The following is a 23,445-nucleotide window of genomic DNA, read 5'->3' on the forward strand; positions in this document are numbered from 1 at the left end:
TCTGCAGATGCATCGTTTTGTATGGCAACTGTTCTGTCCAAGTCCACAAGAGATTGCAGAGTTGTGAATACAGTCCATCTGTTACAAAAATCAGCCTCCCCTCCATGGAATCTGTCTACACTTCCTATGCCCCAGAAAAGCAGCCAACATAATCAAAGACCCCACCCACAGCGGACAATCTCTCTTGCCCCTTCACCCGTCAGGTAGAAGATACAAAAACCTGAAAGTGCCCAGCAGGTGCAAGGACACCTTCTATCCCTCTGTAATGAAATAAGTGAACAGATCTCTTGAGTGATAAAGATAGCCTCACAATCTACCTTGTCCTGCCCTTGCACCTTACAGTATTGTCTCCTTTCCTAGTGTTTTCTCTGGAACTCTTACAATTAATGTATATTCTTCATTGCAATCTTGATTTTATCTTCATTATCTCAAAGTAATGTTTCGATATGACCTGTATAAATGCCTTGCAAAGCAAGATTTATCATTGTGTCTGCACAGATGTGGGGAAATGATTTAACTGGGCAAGGGGGAATTATGATGCTATTAAGCAGGAGCTGGGGAGCATAAATTGGAACAGGAATGAACAACAGAAACATGGAGGTTTTTTAGGGAACAGTTTCAGGGAGTTCCGGATAGGATGGTCCCATTGAGGCAGAAAGTGGATGGTAGGGTGAAGGAACTATGGAAGATAGTTGAGAGGAAGAGAGACGCTTACTTCAGATTTCGAAAGCAAGGATCGGGCAGGTGGCCAAGAAAGAGATGTAGAACGGACTTAGGAGAGCTACAAGGGGCTATGAGAAGGTCTTGGTCTTTGTGCAGCGAGGAAGACCAACTCTGTTAGTTTGCAAGCAGTTTCCAGACGGGACATTGCCAGGGCGCATGCGCGTGACATCGGACGTGACGCCACCAATGGTGCCGCTCGCGCACAAGTTCGGCGGCCGTTTGGGGCTCGGCGTCGGGCCGCGGGTTTAATCAAGATCAAGGTGGAGTCCCCGACGGGATAAGAACAGGTAAGGGTCCCGGCGTCACCGCGAGTCGCCCCGGTGAGGATAAAGTCCCCCCATCCCATGGAGCCGCCTCTGAGACTCTCCGCCCAGAGCTGCCAGCGGCGGCCTGAAATATTCATGTTGGCGCATGCGCATCTCTTCGGCACAGCGGGTCCTCGGTTGCTTGGAATTGTGGGTAACTGGGCGGCCATTGATTCTGCAGCCCCCGCACGAGCATACCCAAATCTGGGCATCCAGCGGCTGGAGCTGGAACTCAGACCGGATAAAGAGCAACTGAGTTACATTCCTAGTAAATAAAAAAATTCTACTTTTTCTCCCCATAAAATCAGAGCAGAGTAAAACAGAATTAATATGGATGTAGTGTAATAACAGTAGTTGACATGTATTTGGGTAAAAGGGCCTTTCTGTGTGCCGTATCGCTATGACTACAGCAGAGACTTATGACTAGAGAATGATGATTGATACTTTTTAGATTTGTTGGTGCTGTAATTAGCGGAATAGAAAAGGGTGGTTATAGCGTATTTGCACATTGAGAAGAACTTTGAAAGATACCACACAAAGTTGTGAAAGAACATTAGGGCAGCATGATAGCGTCATGGTCAGAGTAATACTTTTACAGTACTGGTGACCTGAATCAGAATCAGATTTAATATCACAGGCATATGTCGTCAGATTTGTTAACTTTACGGGAGCAGTACAATGAAATACATGATAAATAAATATAGAGAAAATACTGTTGTGTTATATGTACATCTATTAAATAGTTAAGTTAAATAGTGCAAAATAACAGAAATAAAAAAAGTAGTGAGGTAATGTTCAGGCGTTCAATGACCATTTAGAAATCGGATGGCAGAGGTGAAGAAGCTGTCCCTGAACTGCTGAGTGTGTGCCTCCAGGCTTCTGTACCTCCTTCCCAACTGTAACAGCAAAGAGGGCATGTCCTGGAGATGCTTAATGATGGACGCTGCTTTCCTAAGGCACTGCTCCTTGAAGATGTCCCATATACTATGGAGGTTGGTACCCATGATGGAGCTGATTAACTTTACAAGTTTCTGCAAATTACTTTGATCTTGTGCACTTACCCCCCCCCCCCCCCACCCCATAGCAGTCAATGATGTAACCAATCAGAATGTTCTCCATGGTACATTTGTAGAAGTTTTTGAGTGGTTTAGTTGACAAACCAAATCTTCTCAAACTCCAAATGAAATATAGCCGCTGCCTTGTCTTTTTTATAGCTGCATCAGTATGTTGCATCCAGGTAAGGTCCTTGGAGATATCGACACCCTGGAACTTGAAATTGCTCACTCTCTCCACTTCTGATCCCACTATGAGGATTGGTTTATGTTCCCTCGTCTTACCCTTCCTGAAGTCCACAATCATCTGTTTAGTCTTCCTGATTTCGAGTGCAAGGCTGTTTCTGCAACACCACTCAACTAGCTGGTATGCCCTTTCATCACCATCTGAAAGTCTGCCAACAATGGTTGGTATTGTCAGCAAATTTATAGATGCTGTTGGAGCTATGCTTACTCCCACAGTCATGGGTATAGAGAAAGTAGAGCATTTGGCTAAGTACAAACCCTTGTGGTGCACCAGTGTTAACTGTCAGTGAGGTGGAGATGTTATTTCCAATCCGCACAGATTGTGGTCTTCTGGTTAGGGAGTCGAGGATCCAGTTGCATAGGGAAGTACAGAGGTCTAGGTTCTGTAGCTTTGCGATCAGACCTGTAGGAATGATGGTGTGAAGTGCTGAGCTCTGGTCAGTAAACAGCATCCTGGCATAGGTATTTGCGTTATCCAGGTGATCTAAGCCTCCTGGAGACTCACTGAGATTGCGACTGCTGTAGACCTATTGTGGCGATAGGTAAGTTGCAGCGGGTCCAGGCCCTTGCTGAGGCAGGAGTTGATTCTAGCCGTGACCAACCTCTCAAAGCACTTCATCACCAATGATGTGAGTACTACTGGACAATAGTCATTACGGCAGCTCATGCTGCTTTCCTTAGCCACTGCAATGATTGTTACCCTTTTGAAGCACGTGGGAATGACCAACTGTGGCAGTGAGACATCAAAAATGTCTTTAAATACTCCCACCGGTTGGTTGGCACAGGTTTTCAGAGTCTTACCGGGTACTCCCGCTGCATTCTGAGGATTCACCCTCTTGAAAGACAGCCTGACGTCGGCCTCCGAGACAGAGATCAGAGGGTCATCAGATGCTGCAGGGATCCTCATATCTATGGTTTTATTCTCCCTTTTAAAGCGAGCATAAAAGGCATTGAGCTCATCTGGTAGTGAAACATTCTTGCCATTCATGCTATTGGGTTTCGCTTTGTTAGGAAATAATCTGCCAGAGTTGATGTGTATCTGATGCCAGCTCCAACCTCCCCCGGTATTGTTTCTAGGCTCTTGAAATAGCCCTCCGCAAGCCATACTCGGTTTTCTTGTACCGACCTGGGTCACCAGACCTAAATGCCACAGATCTAGTTCTCAGCAGACTACAAACCTCCTGGTTCATTCACGGCTTTTGGTTTGGGAATGCACAGTAAGTTTTTGTAGGCACACACTCATCGACACAGGTTTTAATGAAGTCGGTAACAACTGCAGCAGACTCATCCAGATTCAAAGATGAATCCCTGAACACAGTCCAGTCCACCGACTCAAAGCACTCCTGTGTCTCCCTGGTCTATACCCTCTTGGCCCTCATGTTGCAGTCTTCAGTCTCTGCCTGTACTCAGGGAGAAGGAGTATAGCCAGGAGATCCGACTTACCGAAGTGTGGGTGTGGAATAGCACGGTAGCCACTCTTGAACTGAGTGTAACAGTGGTCCAGTGTGGTGTTTCCTCTGGTACTACAGGTAATTTGTAGATAATAATTATTTAATGATTTTATCAAGCTGGCCTGGTTAAAAGCCCCCAGGATGACCGTGAAGGCGTCAGGGTGCACTTTTTTTTGTGCATATTGATCCCATTGCTCAGATCATCTGGAGCCTGTTTGACACTGGCATGAGGTGGAATGTACTCCGCTACCAATATGATTGGTGAAATCTCCCGTGGCAGGTAAAATGGACGGCACTTAATTGTGAGATATTCCAGATCTGGTGAGCAGTATTGGGATGTCACCAACACATTAGTACACCAAGAGGAGTTGATCACGAGGCGTACACCTCCTCCTCTTCTTTTGAGAGATTCAATCATCCTATCTTGTCGATGTATTGTGAACCCGTCTATTTGAATAGCTGCGCCTGGCATGGAAGGGGTTAACCAACGTTCCATAAAACAAAGGATGCTTGTGTTCCTAATGTCCCTCAGACACCGCAGCCTAACTCTACCAGAGATAGTACGTTTGCCAGTAAGATGGTTGGTATTGGGGTTGAAAACCTCTTGTTTTTAAATGCATCATCAGACCAGCATGTCGAGCCCTCATTTGCCAGCGCCCTCTTAAAGGGACAGTGTGCTGGCCACAGTCTAGTCTATTTCCGTCGGTTTTAATCAGCGATAGATCAGTCAATCGCATTAGAACTTCATCAGTGACTGCACACATCATAGAAACAGTTATAGTTCTCAGCTGCGGCAGGCTAAAACAAGAAATTTGATGTTGATTTGCCATAGTTTTCAATGAGAGCTGCTGTTAGGGTTGTCTGTGATGTTGGCACCCCGGAATTGATGTTAGCAACGGGTTCAAATCATGCACTGTCTATAAGGAGGTTGTATATTTCCCCAGTGACCACGCGGGTCTCCTCCGGATGCTCCGGTTTCCTCCCACCTTCTGAACAGTTTAGAAGGTTAATTGTTCACCTGGGTGTAATTGGTCAGCACAGATTTGGTAGGCCGGAAGGGCCTGTTAATCTGCTGTGCCTCAAAGAGAAAATCAAACACACAAATTCAAGGGGCTGGCGATAGTATACTGGTGTGAATTAAGAATTGTGTAATAGAAGTGGATCAAAAGATGAGGGAGAAGTGTTTATTTCCAGGTTAGGTAGCTGCAAGGATTGATGTAGAGTCCCGGAGTCATGATCAATGATTTGGGGCCCGGGGTCTTGTATCCCTATTCACTGATGGTGCAGAACTGAGTGATGGTGTGTGTTAGAACAAGAATACTGGAAGTGATCAAGTTCAAGTTCAAATGTCATTCAACCGTACCTCTGAATACAGCCAACTGAGACAGCATTCCTCTGGGGCAAGGTGCAAAACCTACAACCACAGTCACGCGCAGTACACAGCACAGACAGCAAGAGAACCATACAGTTAGCAAAAAAAGTTGTATGAAATATAAAAATACAGCCCAAGTCCCTGAGCGTCATGACCTGCAGATTGATGTTGGCCTGGAGCCACGTTTCTGCAAGAACAAGCCCGCAGCAGTTTCTGATCTCCCACAGTGCAGCCGCTGACAAGTGCAATCCAGCTTGTCTTGCACTGAGCGAACACGAGAGGGCAGCACGGATGGGAGAGGCCGGTCTGCGACTCGGCGGCTGAAGGTTGCTGCCCCACTGCGTCAATGAGGACTGGTCTGCGCCACAAGTAAGGTCACACGGCTCCCTGCCATCGGTCTCGCCAATGAAGCGGTGAATCGGAATTGCAGTATTCTACTTTACCAATGTCCAAAAGGATCTTACGATCACAACAAAAACGTCCAAGGCAATCACCCGCCGACCATTCGATTGCACAGCACACACCGCCACCGATGCTGGCTGTAACACGGCGCACAATAAACCCAGCTCCGTGGCTATCGAGCAACTCGCTACCGGGGTAGACATGCAGTAACCAGCGTTGCCTTGCACAGGAAGTAGAACCAAACCTCGAGAGTGCGTGGCCATCCAGCGGGAAACCCCTACCACCTTACCAGAAATACCCTCCATCTTCCTGGAAATTAAGTGCAGAGACAGGGTGAGAATGATGGATGACTGGGTCTCCGTTGTATCCAACGATGAGAATGGAACCTGTGCCAGAGGGTCTTTTAGAAGGTTTCACTGGGACAGTTTCATTCTCGGACTCAGAAGTCCGGGACCAGCGGTACGAGAAGTCGTCACAACTGGGCTCTTCCTTGTGAATGACCGTGACTTCCATGCCTTATTGTGCCCTTCGTGTTGCAGAACTGCCTTCCTGACCATTGGATCTCATCCGCATAGTCCACTGGAGCTGTCTTTGCCCGCGAGGACGAGTGTGGCCCTGTCTCACCTGGCATGAGGCTCACCAGCGACCGGCATCTACTTTGGCTGGCCAGTCGGATTGGCGTATCAGTGAGTAGCACTGTCGCACGCAGGCAGCTACTTGGAGCCACAGGTGAGAGCTGAGTGTCTGGTGGGGACCAGAGGTGAGCGAGCTGCCCCAAAATGCTCACAACAAACCCCCTTCACCAGAGGTGCTACCCCTAGAGGGCGGGAATAGGGCAAATGAAATATCACACGGAGAAGTGTATGATTCTGGCTCTAAGTGAGCTAATCTAATTCAGTGAAATAAACAGAGCAGTGGATTACTTTTTAAATGGCTACAGATTCAGAGTGAGGGTGTTCAGACAGACCTGGGAACTTTGTACAGGAGTCACTGAAAGGGGATACAGCGAGCAGTTAACGTACACTCAGTAGCCACTGATAACGGTCTTCTGCTGCTATAGCCCGTCCACTTCAAAGTCCAACGTGTTGTGGGTTCAGAGATGTTCTCCTGCCCACCACCGTTGTAACGTGTGGTTATTTGAGTTATTGTCACCTTCCCGTCAGCTTGAATCAGTCTGGCCATTCTCCTGAGACCTCACTCATCAACAATTTTCTAGAGGGTTTGGTGACATACCAAATCTCCTCAAAGTCCCAGTGAAATATATCCACTTACCATCACATCCTCGGCAACCAGTTTTTAAGTAGTGTCAGTTGCATATGTGTATCTTCAAATCATTTGTTTCTCTAATGATTAACTGATCACTTATTCATCATCAGGCTGGTTTCCGTGCTGGACTTTGTAGTGCAGAAGTCCACTTCCTCAGCTCCCTTACGGCCCAAAGGTCCTTCGATATCACCCGTGAATACAGTGGATTCCTGTTATTTGGGCCATTGGTTGATAGGGGCAGCTGCTTATTTGGAACAACTCTGAAAGAATAAATAATAATTGAGAAAAGAGTCAGGGTTCCCTTCATTTATTTGGGCCAATATGCTGCTTAATTGGGACAGGAGACTGTTGCTGATTAGTCTCTAAATCGCTTTGGTCACGTGCACTTGTGTGGCCCTTAGTCACTACACCTCACTTAAGAGCAACCAGTTTTTAAGTAGTGTCAGTTGCATATGTGTATCTTCAAAAAGCAGCGATTTCAAATTAAACGATTTAATTACTTCGACAAGTTAGGAACTATGGTATGGATAATCGTCATGAATGTTGCAATGAAAGCAAAGATTTGGAGAACGTACAATAATCATTGAAAGTATTGTTTGAAGACCATCCATTATCAGCACTGTGTGTCTGTGCTCTGTTTGTTCATTTACAGTTAAATCGAAAGAACACAGCCAGATGAATTCTTCTGTTGATAACTATTAGCAACAGTTTTGTAGTAGCTTTGCTAGTGTTCTACATTTCATTTACATACATAATTTGTTACTTGGTAAAATACTAGTTTGTCATTTCTCGCTCCATTTTAACTATTTCCATGAAACCTCGGCTAATTCGGACAGCCGCTCTTTTGGGTCAAAAAATACTCATCCCAATTAACTGGAATTCACTGTCTGTTCAATGACTCCACTCCGTTGTGATCTCGACAGAGTTTCAAAAGTTTGTGTCCGGGGATTTCTAATCTTTATGCAGTGATCTGTGATCTGAATGTGAACTAATTGACCTCTCTGCCCAGTCTTGTGCTCAAGTCTCTGGAACCAGACACAAGCCTCTCTCCCCCCGACCCCACGATCCTGACCCAGAGGCAGGATAATCATAGAGCACTACAGTACAGCAACAGGACCTTCAGCCCATCTAGTCCTTGTCAGCTGTCCATCTACCCATACCTGGACCATAGCCCTCCCTACCCCTCTCATCAATGTACCTATCCAAACCTCTCTTTAATGTTACAATTACAGTGTCACAGTCAGAGAGCCAGCAACTGAGTCACAGCCGACCCAGGAGATTAAAGTGATCTGTTCTGAGTCACTACCCTGTACTTATTGATGATTTTTGTATCTTTTAACAGGACATCAAAGGTGGAGGAATTGCGACTGGGTATCTCAGAGGGAATATCACATCCGATCTACACCCCATTCAGCTCCCCAGCACCTGAATATCATCGGTCTGTGAGCGTGGAGGGAGAGACGCTGGTTTGTTCCACTTCAGACCCCAGGCAGTGAGGGCTGTTGCAGGGCACCGACCGTGACACAGCTGGGGAAAGACACACTGTCTACAGTGGAGAGGGGAGAAACCACTGATGTGAGGACAGGAGCCAATCTGCAGAGAAGCCGAGTAACCTCTTCCAGCCTGTGAAGGAGCGGGCAGTGATCACTCCAGTGCGGATTGGGAAAGGAACAGCCACTGCAACGAGAGACCGTGTGTGACACGCTGGGGGAGGTGAGCTCACCTGATCTGTGACTGGGAACGTGTTCACCACATCCTTGTTTTTGCACCAGTGAAACATTCATTCTTTTGACTGAGATAAACTTGATCCATTTCCCTGAGAGTATTCAAATCTTCTTTCCCTTGTTCCCATTTGAGGAAAGTAATTAGTTCGGTCATCTTTTTACTGACTGACCACTGAGGTCCTAGGGAAACATTGTCACCCTGCTTCAGGTGCATGAATGGACTCACTCAGTCATTTGACCTGATGAGACACCGGCAAATTCACACTGGGGAGAGGCCCTTTACCGACTCTGGATGCAGGAAAGGATTCATTCCCTCAGCCCACTTGGCGATACACCAGCGATTCACACTGGGGACAGGCCGTTCTCCTGCTCTCGTTGTGGGAGGGGGTTCATTCGGTCATCCAACTTCCTTGCATATCCAAACCCGGGAAAGATTGGAGTGACCCGGTGGCCTGATGAACCGCCAGCCATTTACCACTGAGGAGAGGGCGTTCACCTGCTCTCACTGCGGGAAGGGTTTCAAGCACTCCTTCAGCCTGCAGAGTCACCAGCGAGTCCACACCGGGGAGCGGCCGTTCATCTGCTCGCAGTGCGGGAAGGGGTTCACTCAATCGTCCAGCCTTCAGACGCACCAACGAATTCACAGCGGGGAGCAGCCTTTCTGCTGCCGTCAGTGTGGCAAGAGATTCACTCAGTCCTCTCAGCTACTGATACACCAGCGAATTCACACCGGGGAGAGGCCGTTCATCTGCTCCGAGTGTGGGAAGGGATTCACTCAGTCGTCTAACCTTCAGACTCACCAACGAATTCACACTGGGGAGCAGCCTTTCTGCTGCCATCAATGTGGCAAGAGATTCACTCAGTCGTCCCAGCTGTTGATACACCAGCGAGTACACACCGGGGAGAGGCCGTTCATCTGCTCTGAGTGTGGGAAGGCATTCACTCGGTCGTCTGACCTTCAGAGACACCAACGAATTCACAATGGGGAGCAGCCATTTGTCTGTCGTCAGTGTGGCAAGGGATTCAGTAAGTCATCCAGCCTACTGGCACACCAGCAGGTTCACACCAGGGAGAGGACATTCACCTGCACCGAGTGCGGGAAGGGATTCGCTCAGTCGTCCAGCCTACAGATACACCAGCAAATTCACACTCAGAAGAGACTGTTCACCTGCTCCGAGTGTGGGAAGGAGTTCACGCAGTCGTCAAAATTGCTGGCTCACCAGCGGGTTCACACCGGGGAGAGGCCGTTCACCTGCTCAGAATGCGGGAAGGGGTACACTCGGTCGTCTGGCCTTCTCACACACCAGCGAATTCACACCGGGGAGAGGCCCTTCGCCTGCGCCGAGTGCGGGAAGGGATTCACTCGGTCGTGCGACCTTCAGATGCACCAACGAATTCACACCAGGGAGAGGCCCTTCAATTGCTCCGAGTGTGGGAAGGGGTTCACCCGATCGTTCGAGCTTCTGATGCACCAGCGGACTCACACCGGAGAGAGGCCCTTCACCTGCTCCGAGTGCGGGAAGAGTTTCACTCGGTCGACTGACCTTTTGAGGCACCAGCGAATTCACACGGGGGAGAAGCCGTTCACCTGCCCTGAATGTGGGAAGAACTTTGCTTGGTCATCTCACCTTTGGAGACACCGACGTGCTCATGGTGAAGGGTAAGTTTAAACGTGTGGTGCGTATGGAAATACAGCAGCTGCTGAGCCAGCGGTGACTGCAGGAACTGATTCTGCAGTTATTGCTGCTGTTGATCACATCCAGGTTTGGACCCTGGTCACTGGACACCTTTGGGTTGTTTCCCCTGGAACTGCAGGTACATTTGTATTCTGCATCGATTATAAATAAATCTGTTCTGTGTGAATGATCTTTGAGCGGATACAGACAAGCTGAAGGGACAGGAAAGAGAATGTGCTTGTGCACACACACAATCACACTCCTTCAATCCTGAGTTATGCATGACAGGCACACAAGTGCAGGATCATAGCGAGGTAGCTTGTAAGGTCAAGAGTCCGTCTTATCATACTGAAGAATCATTTAGTAGTCTTAATACAGCGAGGTAGAAGCTGTCCTTCAGCCTCGTGGCACAGCTGCAAGAAAAAGTTTTTGAACCCTTTGCAATGACCTGGTTTTCTGCATTAGTTACTCATAAAGTGGTCTAATCTTCTAAGATGAATAATAGACAAACACAATCTGTCTAAATTAATGCACACAAACAACTGTACTTCTCAGCAATACTGAGTACACCATTTAAACAATCACAGTCTAGGTTTCAAAATGTATGTGAACCTCTAGGTAATGCCTTCTTCAAAAGCTATTTGGAGTCAGGCGTCCAATCAGTGAGATCAGATTGGAGCTGTGGGTTGTAGAGGTACCTGCCCAATTTTTTTTTAGAAGATAGAGCCTGCTCTTCTCAAGAAAGATCTGTTTACGTGCACCATGACTCGATCAAAACAACTTTTAGAGGACTTTTCGAAGAATTGTAGAGATGCATGAAGCTAAAAAAGGCTACAAAACCATTACTTAAGACCTGAGTAAGAGAAATTGTCTACAAAGGGAGGAAATTCAGTACTGTTGCCACCCTAGGAGTGGGCGTCCTACAAAGATCATGCCAAGAGCACAGTGTGCGATGTTGAAGGAAGTGAAAAAGACCTGTAGAAATCTCCAGAACTTGCTCTAGTCTTTGTTTATGTGTCTACTATAAACACTGAACAAGAATGGTGTTCATGGAAAGACCCCACGGAGGAAACCACTGCTCTCCAAAAAAAGACATTGTTGCACATCTCAAGTTTTCAAAAGACCACCTTGATATTCCACAATGCATCTGGGACAACGTTCTCAGGACAGATGAGACAAAAGTTGAATTTTCTGGAAGAAATGCACACCACTGTGTTTGGTGGGAAAAGGGCAGTGCACACCGACAGCAAAACCTCATCCCAACTGTGAAGCGCGGTGGACGGAGCATCGCGGTTTGGGGCTGCTTTGCTGCCTCAGGACCTGGACAGCTGGAGGGAACAATGAATTCAAGACTGTATCAAGACATTTTATATGAGAATGTCAGGGTGGCAGTCTGTCAGCTGAAGCTTAATAGAAGTTGGATGATGCGACAAGAAAATGATCCCAGACACAAGAGTAAATCAACAAAAGAATGAAACAGTTCTGTATGGAAGAATGGTCTAAAATTCCTCCTTGCCGTTGTACAAGTTTAATCAGCAGCTACAGGAAACATACGGTGGAGGTTCTATCAGTTATTAAATACAAGGGTTCACATACGTTTTCCAGCCCGGGCTGTGAATGATTAATCAATGTGTTCAATAAAGACATGAAAGGTACAATTGTTTGTGTGTTATTTGTTTAGCCAGATTGTGTTTTTCTACTCTTGTGACTTAGGTGAAGATCTAATCACATTTTATGAGTAATTAATGTAGAAAACTTGGTAACTGCAAAGTGTTCACAAACTTTTTCTTGCAACTGTATGTGTTTTCAGTCTTTTGTATCTTCTGCCCAGTGGGAGAGGGGTGAAGAGGGAACATCCACTCAAAGCATTGACGTCTCCATTTCTCTGCACAGACGCTGCCTGACCTGCTGAGTTCCTCCAGCTCCCTTGTGCGTTGTTCCAGATTTCCAGCATCCACAGTCTCTTGTGTCTTCACTTCTAATATTTGATGATTTCACCCCAGGGAAAATGCTCTAACTACCCTATGAATGGCTTTCAACATTATATCTACACTCTGTATAAAATTCCACTCTACTTAATAAAGTGACCACTTTATTATGTTTGTCGTCTTCTACAGCTGTAGCCCGTCCACTTCAAGAATCGACGTGTTGTGCATTCAGAGATGTTGTTCTGCCCACCACTGTTGTAATGTGTGGTTTGAGTTACTGTCGCCTTCCTGTCAGTTTGAACCAGCGTAGCCAGTCTCCTCTGTCCTCTCTCACTAACAAGGTATTTTCACTCACACAACTGCCAGTCACTGGTGTTTTTTCTAATTTCTTGCACCATTCTTTGTAAACTCTCGAGACTGTTGCACGTGAAAATCTGAGGAGAAAGGCAGTTTCTGAGATACTCAAACAATCCCGTCCAGCACCAACAATCATTTAACGGTCAAAGACACTTAGATCACATTTCTTCCCCATTCTGATATTTGGTCTGAATAACAACTGAATCTCTTCACCATGTCTGCATTGAGTTGCTGTGATATGATTATATATTTGCATTAATGAGCAGGTGTACAGGTACTGAATAAAATGGCCGCTGAATGCATGTCCTAAAGTTTATTGTTTTGCAGCAGCAGTACAGTGCTCTTACAAAAGAAAAAGAGTGGAAAAGATGGGCAGTGAGGTAGTGTTCAAGGGCTCATCTTTGTATTTTAATTTTCTTCTCCCTTCTCCTGCTCTAAACCTGTTTGCAGGGTGCTAGCAACAAGGGGAAGATTGGTCCAAACCACGCACCAGGATCAGCCAGAGTCGCTCAGCCCACCAAGGTCAGAACACCGACAATCTTCGGACGTGGGAGAGAACAGCGTCATTCACAGCGCGGAGAAACCGTTCTCAGGTTCCGAATGTGGAGAAGGCTTCAGCCAAGCCTCTGGGCTGCTGAGATCACAGAGCCACTACCCCAAGGAGAAACGATGGAAATGTGGGGAGTGTGGCAAGGCGTTCTACTACCCGTCCCATCTGGAAATCCATCGGCGCAGTCACACCGGGGAAAGGCCCTTCACCTGCCCTGTGTGTGGGAAAGCATATTCCAATTCATCTACCCTGTCCAGACACCAGCACGTTCACTCCACGGAGAGACTGTCTACCTGCTCAGTGTGGGACGGGATACATTCAGCTGGACGTGTTAATGGTACGTTGCCTAGTTCACGTTGCTGAGAAGCCGTTCGACTGCCCCCTGTGTGGGTAAGGATTCACTAGGTCTGACAAGCTAAGTACACACTAGCGAGACCTTCCCCTTCACAATGGGAGGAGTTTCACTCAGTCACAGAGGATCCCATCACATCAGAAAATTCATACTGGAGGGAGGGTGTTCACTGATTCCGAGCGGGGGGAGGGACCCACTCAGTCAGCCAGTCTGTGGAATCACCGGTGAGTCCGCAAGTGACTGTAGGAGCTGGATTCCAGAGTCATTGCTCGGAAGAATTATATCCAGGACTGGACCGGGATTCTGTCCCAGCCCGGCATCTGTCTGATGATGATTTTTAATGTGACCAATAAATTTTCTCGGTCTTAAGCACATCGTGTTTTGTCCAATTAATACGTGCGTTAGGCTCTTCAGAAGTTAGATATTTGACAGTAGATATCATTGATGCTTTTGTGGTTTTTATTGATAGGCAGAAACTGTGGTACTAACGTCAGTTTTGGGCCAATAAGCCAGGCCTTTCCCGAGCAGGTTGGTGGAACATTTCTGCGTAGTACAGTTATGAAGAGTCCCCAGTCATTTTGCATTCCAGCAACTGCACCTTGAGCCCCCGGTCTCTCAACCCGATCTGTCAAGGACCGTGTGCAAGCTGCCCGTGCACCAGCCTCCCCACGTTAAACAGTCGCACACCAGTGTTCTTCACTAAGGGATTCTACCTTGACTTCCATCCAAATAATTATGGAATTTATCAAATCAAATCAAGTTTAGTTATCGTTCAAGCCATACAGCTGAACCAGACAATGTTCATCTGTGGCCAAGTTGCAAAACACTCAAAATAGCAAGCAAACTTCGAAAGAACGAGTAATATTCAAAATAGCGAATGAAAAGGCATATTCACTCAAAACAAGGCTCTCGGCCCGAAACGTCGACCGCACTCTTTTCCATAGCTGCTGTCTGGCCTGCTGAGTTCCCCCAGCATTTTGTGTGTGTTGCACTGGGTTTCCAACATCTGCAGATTTTCTCGTATTTGTGAGAATTCCTGGCCCTTTGCACCTCTGATTTCTGAATGTGCTCTTTGTTTAGAAAATACAGAAAGTATAATGTGGAAAAAGTTGAAGTGTCAAGGATCGTCAAGGATGTAGAACAGAGTGATCTAGGAATAATGGTGCATAGTTCCCTGAGGGTGGAATTTCATGTGGATAGGGTGGTGGAGAAAGCTTTTGGTATGCTGGCCTTTATAAATCAGAGCATTGAGTATAGGAGTTGGGATGTAATGTTAAAATTGTACAAGGCATTGGTGAGGCCAAATTTGGAGTATTGTGTTCAGTTCTAGTCACCGAATTATAGGAAAGATGTCAATAAAATAGAGAGAGTACAGAGAAGATTTACTAGAATGTTACCTGGGTTTCAGCACCTAAGTTACAGGGAAAGGTTGAACAAGCTAGGTCTTTATTCTTTGGAGCGTAGAAGGTTGAGGGGGGACTTGATAGAGGTATTTAAGATTATGAGGGGGATAGATAGAGTTGACATGGATAGGCTTTTTCCATTGAGAATAGGGGAGATTCAAACGAGAATACATGAGTTGAGAGTTAGGGGGTAAAAATTTAAGGGTAATACAAGGGGGAATTTCTTTACTCAGAGAGTGGTAGCTGTGTGGAACGAGCTTCCAGTAGAAGTGGTAGAGGCAGGTTCGGTATTGTCATTTAAAGTAAAATTGGAAAGGTATATGGACAGGAAAGGAATGGAGCGTTATGGGCTGAGTGCAGGCCAGTGGGACTAGGTAAGCGTTCAGCACGGACTAGAAGGGCCGAGATGGCCTGTTTCTGTGCTGTAATTGATATATGGTTATATGATTCAAATGTTTGTGCTACATGGCTGGGCAGGCTGTATGAGTAAAATACAATATTGGACTGAGTGAGATTGGAGGAGGCTGGGGTGGAGGAGAAACAATAACAGGGACCACCTGGGCTGAATACTTCCTCCGTGTGTGTACTCTGTGTGTATTACAGAGGCATTAAGGAACCCAGACACATATCTTAAAGCAAAAATGATTTGTCACAGATCAAGAATATTAAACCCAACGCCAGATTTAGGGGTTCCAAACAAGCACAGAAAGAAATCTTAGTTGTACCTAATGATAATAGATTCTAGAGACGCTGGATATTTCGAGCAACAGAAACAAACTTCTGGAGGAACTCAGCAGGTCAGACAGCAAGTGTGGAGACGAATACAGTCCTTTTGGGCAGGGGATGCTTTTTATGGTGCAACAGTAAAATCTGGTGAATTTCCTTAACACTGAGGAAGTAGAAGCATTGGTGTGTTGTCTTGATCGTAGTGTACATGTGGTTGGACTGTGACAAGCTGTAGATTATGTTTACAGCTAGGAACTTGAAACTCCCAACCATCTCCACCTCAGCATCACTGACCCATCCATGAGCGTCTGCTCTGCCCCACTTCCTGATGTCAATGCCCAACTCTTTCGTTTTGCTTACATTCGGGGAAAGGTTGTTAACATAACACCAAGCCACGAGGCTCTCTAACTCCTTTGTGCACTCTGTCTGGTTGATATTGGAGATCTGGTCATCAGTGAATGTAGATGTAGTTAGAGCCGAGTCTGACTACACATTAGAGAGTACAGGGAGCCTGCGGATACAGCCTTGTGGCACACCCATGTTGAGAATAATCATGGCAGAGGGGTTCGCTGCCTATCCTTACTAATTATAATTATCTATGCTCTTCAGGATTTTATAAACCTCTTTAAAGTCACCCTTAGTCTCCTTCATTCCAGGGAAAAGTCCCAACTTATTGATGTTGTCCTTGTAACTGAAACCTAGTGGTTTCGGCAACATTCAAGTGAACTTTTTCTTCACCTTGACAAAGCTAATCACATCCTTCCTATAGCTCGGTGCCAGGAATTGTACACATTTAGTCCCTGTGCTGTCTCACCTTTGTCTTGTACAGCTTTAATATGGTCTGCAAACTCTGGCACGTCGTGACCCAGGAAAGTGGGTCATACGCCTTCCTCACCACTGTAAAACCATAATAATCAGGCCATTTGGCCCATCACATCTGCTCCTTCATTTCATCATGGCTGATCCATTCTGGCATCTTCCCTCTTCCTTTCCAGTCCTGAAGAATGGTTTTAGCCTGAAACATTGACTGTTTGTTCATTCCCATGAATGCTGTGTTGAACTTCTGAGCTCTATTTTGTGAATGTTCCATTAAGGTGGCACATAGGGACTTTAGGTAGGATTGGAAAGGTTTCTTTTTACAGTAGATGTATAAAACATTAAGAAAGTCATTCAGAGAATAGTTAGTCAGAGCGTTTTCCCCAGGGTGAAATTGAAAAATACTCGAGGTTGAGTATTGCCCATACTCACTGTGATCCACACTTTATTGTATACCTGCACTGCACTTTCTTTTTCCGTGTTACACTTTATTCTGTTTTACCTTGTTCTCCCTCATTGCACTGTGTCACGCCTTGAGCTGCATGAACAGTATTGCCAGGCAAGCTTTTCACTGTACATGTGACAATGATAAACTAATACTAATAGCAATTAGCTCTGGAGATCTTAGGTTTAAGGTGAGAGGGGCAGGTTTAAAGGAGATTTGCATCCTCAATACTGTACGTTTGGTTGGTAAGGTCAGATGAGTTTCAGGCACATTGTGACGATGGGAGCTCACTGCAGCAAAGCTGCAAGGCACTGGTTTCGTTTTGACCACACCTCGAAGGCCAGCACATAGCTCCTCCAACACTTTAGCTCTCACCTCGGATGGTACAACAACTCTCAATCCCCACAGAGGACAACCTCTGTAAAAGGCAAGTTCATCCTGACACAGGTAAAAATAGGATTTCTGCTGCACGTTCCAGCTGGTTTGTGTTGTCATGTTGCCATGACCCGAGACAAAGGTCACACGTTGTCAAGAGGAGTGTCGCCTTTTGTAAATTTTTCATGTATTTCCTTTCCCAAGAGTGAATGGGACAATCCTTCAGTGTTTCCATGATTAATTGTACTGTTGAATTTAATCTTGTAATTGAGAAACACAACCTACCTCTACATTTCTACTGCTGATGTTAGTGGAACGCCCTTGAAGATGCACAGAAAGGTGTTCCAGTGGTGGTTGATGATCAGTAATGAGGGTAAGCTCTCCCTCCCGTACAAGTGCTGGTTGAAACATTTTACACGCCCAAGCTAGACTCAAGGCCTGTCTGTCAATCTGTGTGGTAAGGGACTATGATGCAAAGGCAGTCACTTCCATCATTCACAGCATGAGACGTGATTGCACCATAAGGTGAGGCGTCAGTCAAGCTTTACTGGACAATGTGGATCATAATGTGTGAGTACAGTGTCTGATGTCACCATTTCCTTCAATTTTATGAAAGACCCGTCACACTGCTTTGTCCAATGCCATTTCTTCCCAATCCATAATAATGTTCAATGGGCGGAGCACAGTAGTTAGGTTTGTCAGGAACCTGTTATAGTTCTTTACAAATCATAAAAATAGGACCACAATTGCAACACATCTTTTGACTGTGGCGCATCCACCACTGCTTGCATTTTCTTTGCACACTTGTAAGCACAGTAAGTGATGCTCAGTTCAAAGAGTTCATAATTGTTGCATTGTGTTCTGAGCACATAAACCTCTAATCTTTTTCATACTGTCAAGTATTTGGAGATGTTATTTGTCATCCTTACTGGTAAAAATTATGTTATCCAGGTAACACTATTACTAGTCCAAAAATAAGCCTATTATAAATGATAAAGCCCATGTGTTTATGTTGAGAAACAATTCAGACTCTTCTTCCATCTCCATCTGTCGGTAGGCCTCAGCTAAGTCCGGTTTGCTGAAGTGTTTCCCTCCAGAAAGGTTTGGTAAGATATCCTCTGTCTTGGACAGAGGATATTGATCCTGACAGACCCATTTACGTTGGTGGTGCCCTTAAAATCACCATGGCCCCAGACAGACCCATCCTTCTTGGGTACTGAGACCACTGGCATTGCCCATGGCTTCACTCAAACTTGGAAAGAATGCTTTCAGCCTCCATGTGTTCTAGCTCACTGGCCACTTTGTCACAGATGGTGTAAGGAAACAGGTGGACTTTGTAGAACTCAGGTGTGGCAGTTTCATTTAACATTATCTTACGCTTGATACGTTTGAGTTTTCCAGTGCCGGCCTTGAACCCTGCTGTGGCATAATCCAGTACCTTTCTTAATTTGCTTCCTGTTGACTCTATTGCAGGGGATGAGGCACGCAAAGTTGGATGGATCTCCAATTAAGGTGCAGTTGTCTCAGCCAGTTGCAACCCCTCAATGCTGGCCCTTCTGTTTTTACCACATACAAGCCCAATATGACTGTTGATTGTATTTTACTGTTACAAATGTCATGCACACAGGAATGATCTTTTCTCCAGTATAAATTCCTGGCTGGATATCTTCAGGTTTCAGTTCAGGGTCTTTGCAGTGCCATTCAATCTACTTGCTGAGCCAGTGCCCAATTCCATTTTAATTAATTTCCTTTTCACTTCCAGTGTAAGCCATATTGCTTGTTTCATGTTAATTTTCAGATTGTAGTTATCAAGGCTACCCAGTCCAGTGTCACCTTCATCATTATCAGATTTTTCATCAGCACCAGCAGACTAGTGCTCTATCTGAAACTGCATCTATTTTTATCTTTTTTCCTACCCTGACCAGTCCATTTATTTTTGTCTACTTGACTTGCTCTTTGTACGTCACCTACTTTGTTGCATTTTCTGCAAGTTTCACCTTTAAACCTGCATCATCTGGAGTATGTGAGCCCCTGCCATAATGGTAACAGAATTTGTTTGGCCAGGTTGGTTTCTGTTTAGACAATGCAATTTTATTCACGCTCACTTTCATTCCTGACTATGACTCAATTGTGTTTCTATCTATGATTTCAACAGCTCTTTTAAATGTTAGCCAGGCTTCAGTTAAGAGCCACGTTTGAATACTTTCTTGTTAGATTCTGCAAACTAACTGATAATTAAGTCCATCATTAAACTGATAATGTTCAGACAACCTCTTCAATTTAGACAAGTACACTGAAATGGACTCCCCTTCCTTTTGATTCCGCTTATGAAACCTAAAGCATTCTGTAATAAGCAACAGTTTTGGTTCCAAATGTTCCTGCATTACTTCCACAATATTAGCAAAACTAATTTTGGCTGGTGTGGTTGATACAGACAATCTTCTGAGCAAACTATACGCCTTTGAACCCAATGCACTCAGCAAAACTGGTGCCCACTTCTCTTTGGCTATTTCATTTGCTTCAAAATATAGCTCAATTTGCTCAGCATACAATATCCAGTTACCTCTTGTGCAATTGAATGTGTCTATCATTCTGATGTAGACAGTAATTTCCGCTCTTAAAAAAAATTATGATTATTATTTTCTGGTACTCACTGTTTAGGAATCTGTGACTTTGTCTGTTTTCTGCCTTTTTAAAATTCAGCCATTTCTCCTCTTGCAAAGAAAGCATGCTGAGTTTTTTAAACTCGAATGTCTTGCTGTGCTTCAAGTAGGTAGTCATCTCTGGATTGTTTTAAAACTACCTCATCACCACTGTAACATTTTCTAACTCCAAAATATGAAACTAATTGAAAGAAAAACATGGGGAGACAGGCATAAACGTGTACTCTTCCTTTTTACTTCTAGCGAGTGCATTTGTATGACATGTTAGTGTAATGACTCATGCCATTCATGTGCTTATACGTATAACGCATAATCACTTATTTAAACTTCAAAGAATGTTTAATCAAACAATATATTTACAATATTATTCAAATATTACATACACCACATCCTTTCAAAATATTCAAATAATGCTTTTCTCAGATGAGAAATTTTGCATTTCTCATCTGGATTTCAGGCTGTTGATGAATGTATGCAACTGTACCTTTAATAACTGAACACGAGTATCAATAAATTGACCTATCAGTGCCTTGTTGTCTAATACATCCATTCAAACTGCATCTTATCTGAGATTGTATGTTAAAGAGCATGAAATACACATTACATATGCAGAGAGAGATGCTTTCATATGATCTTAAACATAGAGCATAGCATCATAGAGGATCACAGTGCAGAAACAGGCACTTTGGCCCATCTAGTCTGTGCTGAGCCATTATTCTATCTAGTCCCATTGACCCACATCTGGACCATAGCTCTCCATACCCCTCCCATCCATGTACTTATCTAAGTCTCTCTTAAATGTTGAAGTCAAACCTGCATCCCTCTATTCTACTGCAGTCCTCAGTATCCATGCTCACCATGTAAGTCCTACCCTGGTTTGTCCTCTTGAAATACAACACCTCACACTTGTCTGCATTAAATTCCATCTGCTGTTTTCGGCCAATTTTTCCAGCTGGTTCAGAACAGACTGCAAGACTTGGCAGCCTTCCTCTCTGTCTACTACACTCTCAGTCTTGGTGACATCACAGATTTGTTGATCCAGATTATCACATTATAAACTAAATTGTTGATCTCGATGACAAACAACAACAGACCCAGCACCACATGTTCAGGTTTGGGCATCCTTGTAAACGGATAAACAACATTTCAGAAACATTCCGTAACCTCCCGCTTCCACCAACCTCAGAAGCACATGTAAAGTAGAAATAGTTTGCCTGAAGTATGAAGATTAGAAATCTTTGGATCAAAGACTGGGACTATCCAAGGTGTGTGTGCCAGGGGCAGAGGGCATGTCTTGTACTGCAGAGATTTCGATTTCCACCCCAAAACTATTATTAATAACTATTAATAAGCACATTGTGGGATATCAGCGTGGGATTTGGAGCTACCACAATACCCATAGAGCCCTTTTCAGTAATCCATAAAAGATGAGTCACTACTAAAACTGCAGGCTCTCATCAGCCAGAGCCTGTGAAGGATCCTCGACAGCAAATACTGATAAAGTAACACAGTAACCACTGTGGGGAAAAGATTCTGTAAAAGTGAAATGTTTTCATAAATAAGGAAATAAAAAGTTTCTAATTATCAAAAATTATTATAAAGAGCAGTAAACGGTAAAAAAAACTAAATCAAATCAATATCTGGTATGACCTCCCTTTGCTTTTAAAACTGCATCAATTCTGTTAGGTATACTGTTGTATACCTAAGTTTTATCAGAACATCTGCTGGTAGGTTCTTCCCAGCATCTTGGAGAATTTGCCATGGTTCTTCTGCAGATTTTGGCTGTCTCATTTGCATCTGTCTCTCCAGGTGATCCTAGAGAACCTCGAAGATATTGATATCAGGGCTCTGTGGAGGCCATAACAACCTGTTGCAGAATTTGTTGTTCTTCTTCTTGCTGAAGTTATTTCTTTATGACCTTAGCCATGTGTTTGGGGTCATTGTCCCGTGCAGAATACAGTTGGGACTTATCTGACGCCTCCTTGATGGCATTGTGTGATGGATGAGAATCTGCTTGCACTTCTCAGCATCGAGGATTCTATTAACTCTGTCCAGATCATCAACCCCATTTGCAGAAATACAGTCCCAAAATGGCAGGGGATCTCCACCGTGCTTTGCTGTTGGCTTCAGACACTCATTCCTATAGTGCTCTTCAGCTCTTCTACGGACAAAGTGCCTCCTGTTTGAGGAGTAACAAATTCTTACTCATCAGTCCAGAGCACTTGCTGCCAATATTCGCCACCCCAGTGCTTGTGTTTTTGTGTGTAGCTTTCAGCTTTGGGGGAATGGCTTATTTTGGCAGCAGCTCTTCCATGAAAACCATTTCAGTTAAGACATCTCCAGACCATAGAGAGTTGTACTTGGGTAGCAGTGGTTTCTGTCAGGCCAGAGCTGATAACAGCATTGGACTTCTTCCAACTTGGAAGGGACATCAGTTTGATGTATCTCTCATCTGCAGCACTCAGTTTCCATGGCCGGTCATTGCTCTTCTGGTGCTCAGCCTTGCTTGTTTCCCTGTGCTTCTCCAGAAGAGTTCGGACAACAAGTCTTGATACTCCCGTCTGCCGTGAAATTTCTGCTTGGATGAGACCTTGCTGGTGCAGAACGACCACCTTGTGTCTTGCTGCTATGTTCACTCTTGCCAAGGTGTAAGAATTAATGATTTGAAGGTTAAACTGTCACATCTGGCACACCCTCAGCTTTTAGTTTGGTTGTCCTTCGGCCAGTTTGATTCCTTCTGCACGCGTTTCTGTTTCAGTTAATCAGTTTACTTCATTTATCTCATTATTTCATTGATCATTAGCACCTGTTTGTTATCTTTGTTTAATCATGCACTGTGCCGATTACAGGCCAAATTGCTTCAGAGAAGGTAGCGTTGAACTAACTTTTGAGCACTTTTCAATTCGACATCAACAGAAAATGTTATCAAGTTTTTATCTGAAAAGTTGCCTGTGACTTAGTGTGTTACTTTATTTAACAAAATACATAAAAATCTCTGTAACATTTAATTTTTTGAAACATGGAAGTTTGGAAATCTACAATTTGCTCTTTTCTACTGACACCTAATGGAGAAGACAAAAAATGAACATCTAAAACAAATTTTATATAAAAAATCTAGGATGCCTAAGACTTCTGCACAGTATGTACATCACATAAAATTATATTAACAGATGAAAAAGTTTTCTGTAGGTGTACAAGTTGACATAAAACGCATATACAACATATATGTTATATATATATATATATAACTATTACTGTTACTGGCGCTGTCGTTCAGGGTGTTCAGAAGTCTCACAGTCTGGGGGACAAAGTAGTTACCCGGCCAAAAAGTCCTTGTTTTCACTTTTTACCTGACAATAGGACGTCAAAGGGATTGTGGGATGGATGGGAGGGGTCCTTGATAATCAGAATCAAAATCAGGTTTAATATTACTACCATATGTCGTGAAATTTGTTGTTTTGCAGCAGCAGTACATTGTAATGAACAGTAATATAAACTAAAAATTACAATAAGTTTATCTAAAATATAAATTACATAGTGTTCATGGGTTCATTGTCCGTTCAGAATTCTGATTGTGGAGGGGAAGAAGCTGTTCCTGGGATGTTGGGTGTGT

General features: G+C 44.5%; 1 protein-coding gene across 2 annotated transcripts; it reads left to right on the top strand.

The window, feature by feature from the left end:
* Nucleotides 1-892: 892 nt before the first annotated feature.
* Nucleotides 893-13,776, top strand: LOC132381596 (gastrula zinc finger protein XlCGF26.1-like). 2 transcript variants are annotated; one of them, XM_059951097.1, is made up of 4 exons: nt 902-1,010; nt 6,091-6,280; nt 8,160-10,201; nt 12,953-13,776. In XM_059951097.1, the coding sequence occupies exons 3-4, from the start codon at nt 8,997-8,999 to the stop codon at nt 13,413-13,415; spliced, it is 1,668 nt and encodes a 555-aa protein (XP_059807080.1). In that variant the 5' UTR covers nt 902-1,010; nt 6,091-6,280; nt 8,160-8,996; the 3' UTR covers nt 13,416-13,776. The 2 variants fall into 2 exon arrangements, with proteins under 2 accessions (XP_059807081.1, XP_059807080.1); XM_059951098.1 differs by lacking the exon at nt 6,091-6,280 and having other exon boundaries at nt 893-1,010.
* The last annotated feature ends 9,669 nt before the right edge of the window (nt 13,777-23,445 follow it).

Source organism: Hypanus sabinus, chromosome 26, assembly GCF_030144855.1.
Source record: "Hypanus sabinus isolate sHypSab1 chromosome 26, sHypSab1.hap1, whole genome shotgun sequence".
Classification (NCBI taxonomy): Eukaryota; Metazoa; Chordata; class Chondrichthyes; order Myliobatiformes; family Dasyatidae; genus Hypanus; species Hypanus sabinus.

Coding starts and splice junctions, on each gene's coding strand:
- LOC132381596 (XM_059951098.1), top strand. CDS start 8,997: ATGAACCGCCAGCCATTTACCACTGAGGAGAGGGCGTTCACCTGCTCT. Junction 10,202..12,952: donor CGACGTGCTCATGGTGAAGG/GTAAGTTTAAAC, acceptor ACCTGTTTGCAG/GGTGCTAGCAACAAGGGGAA.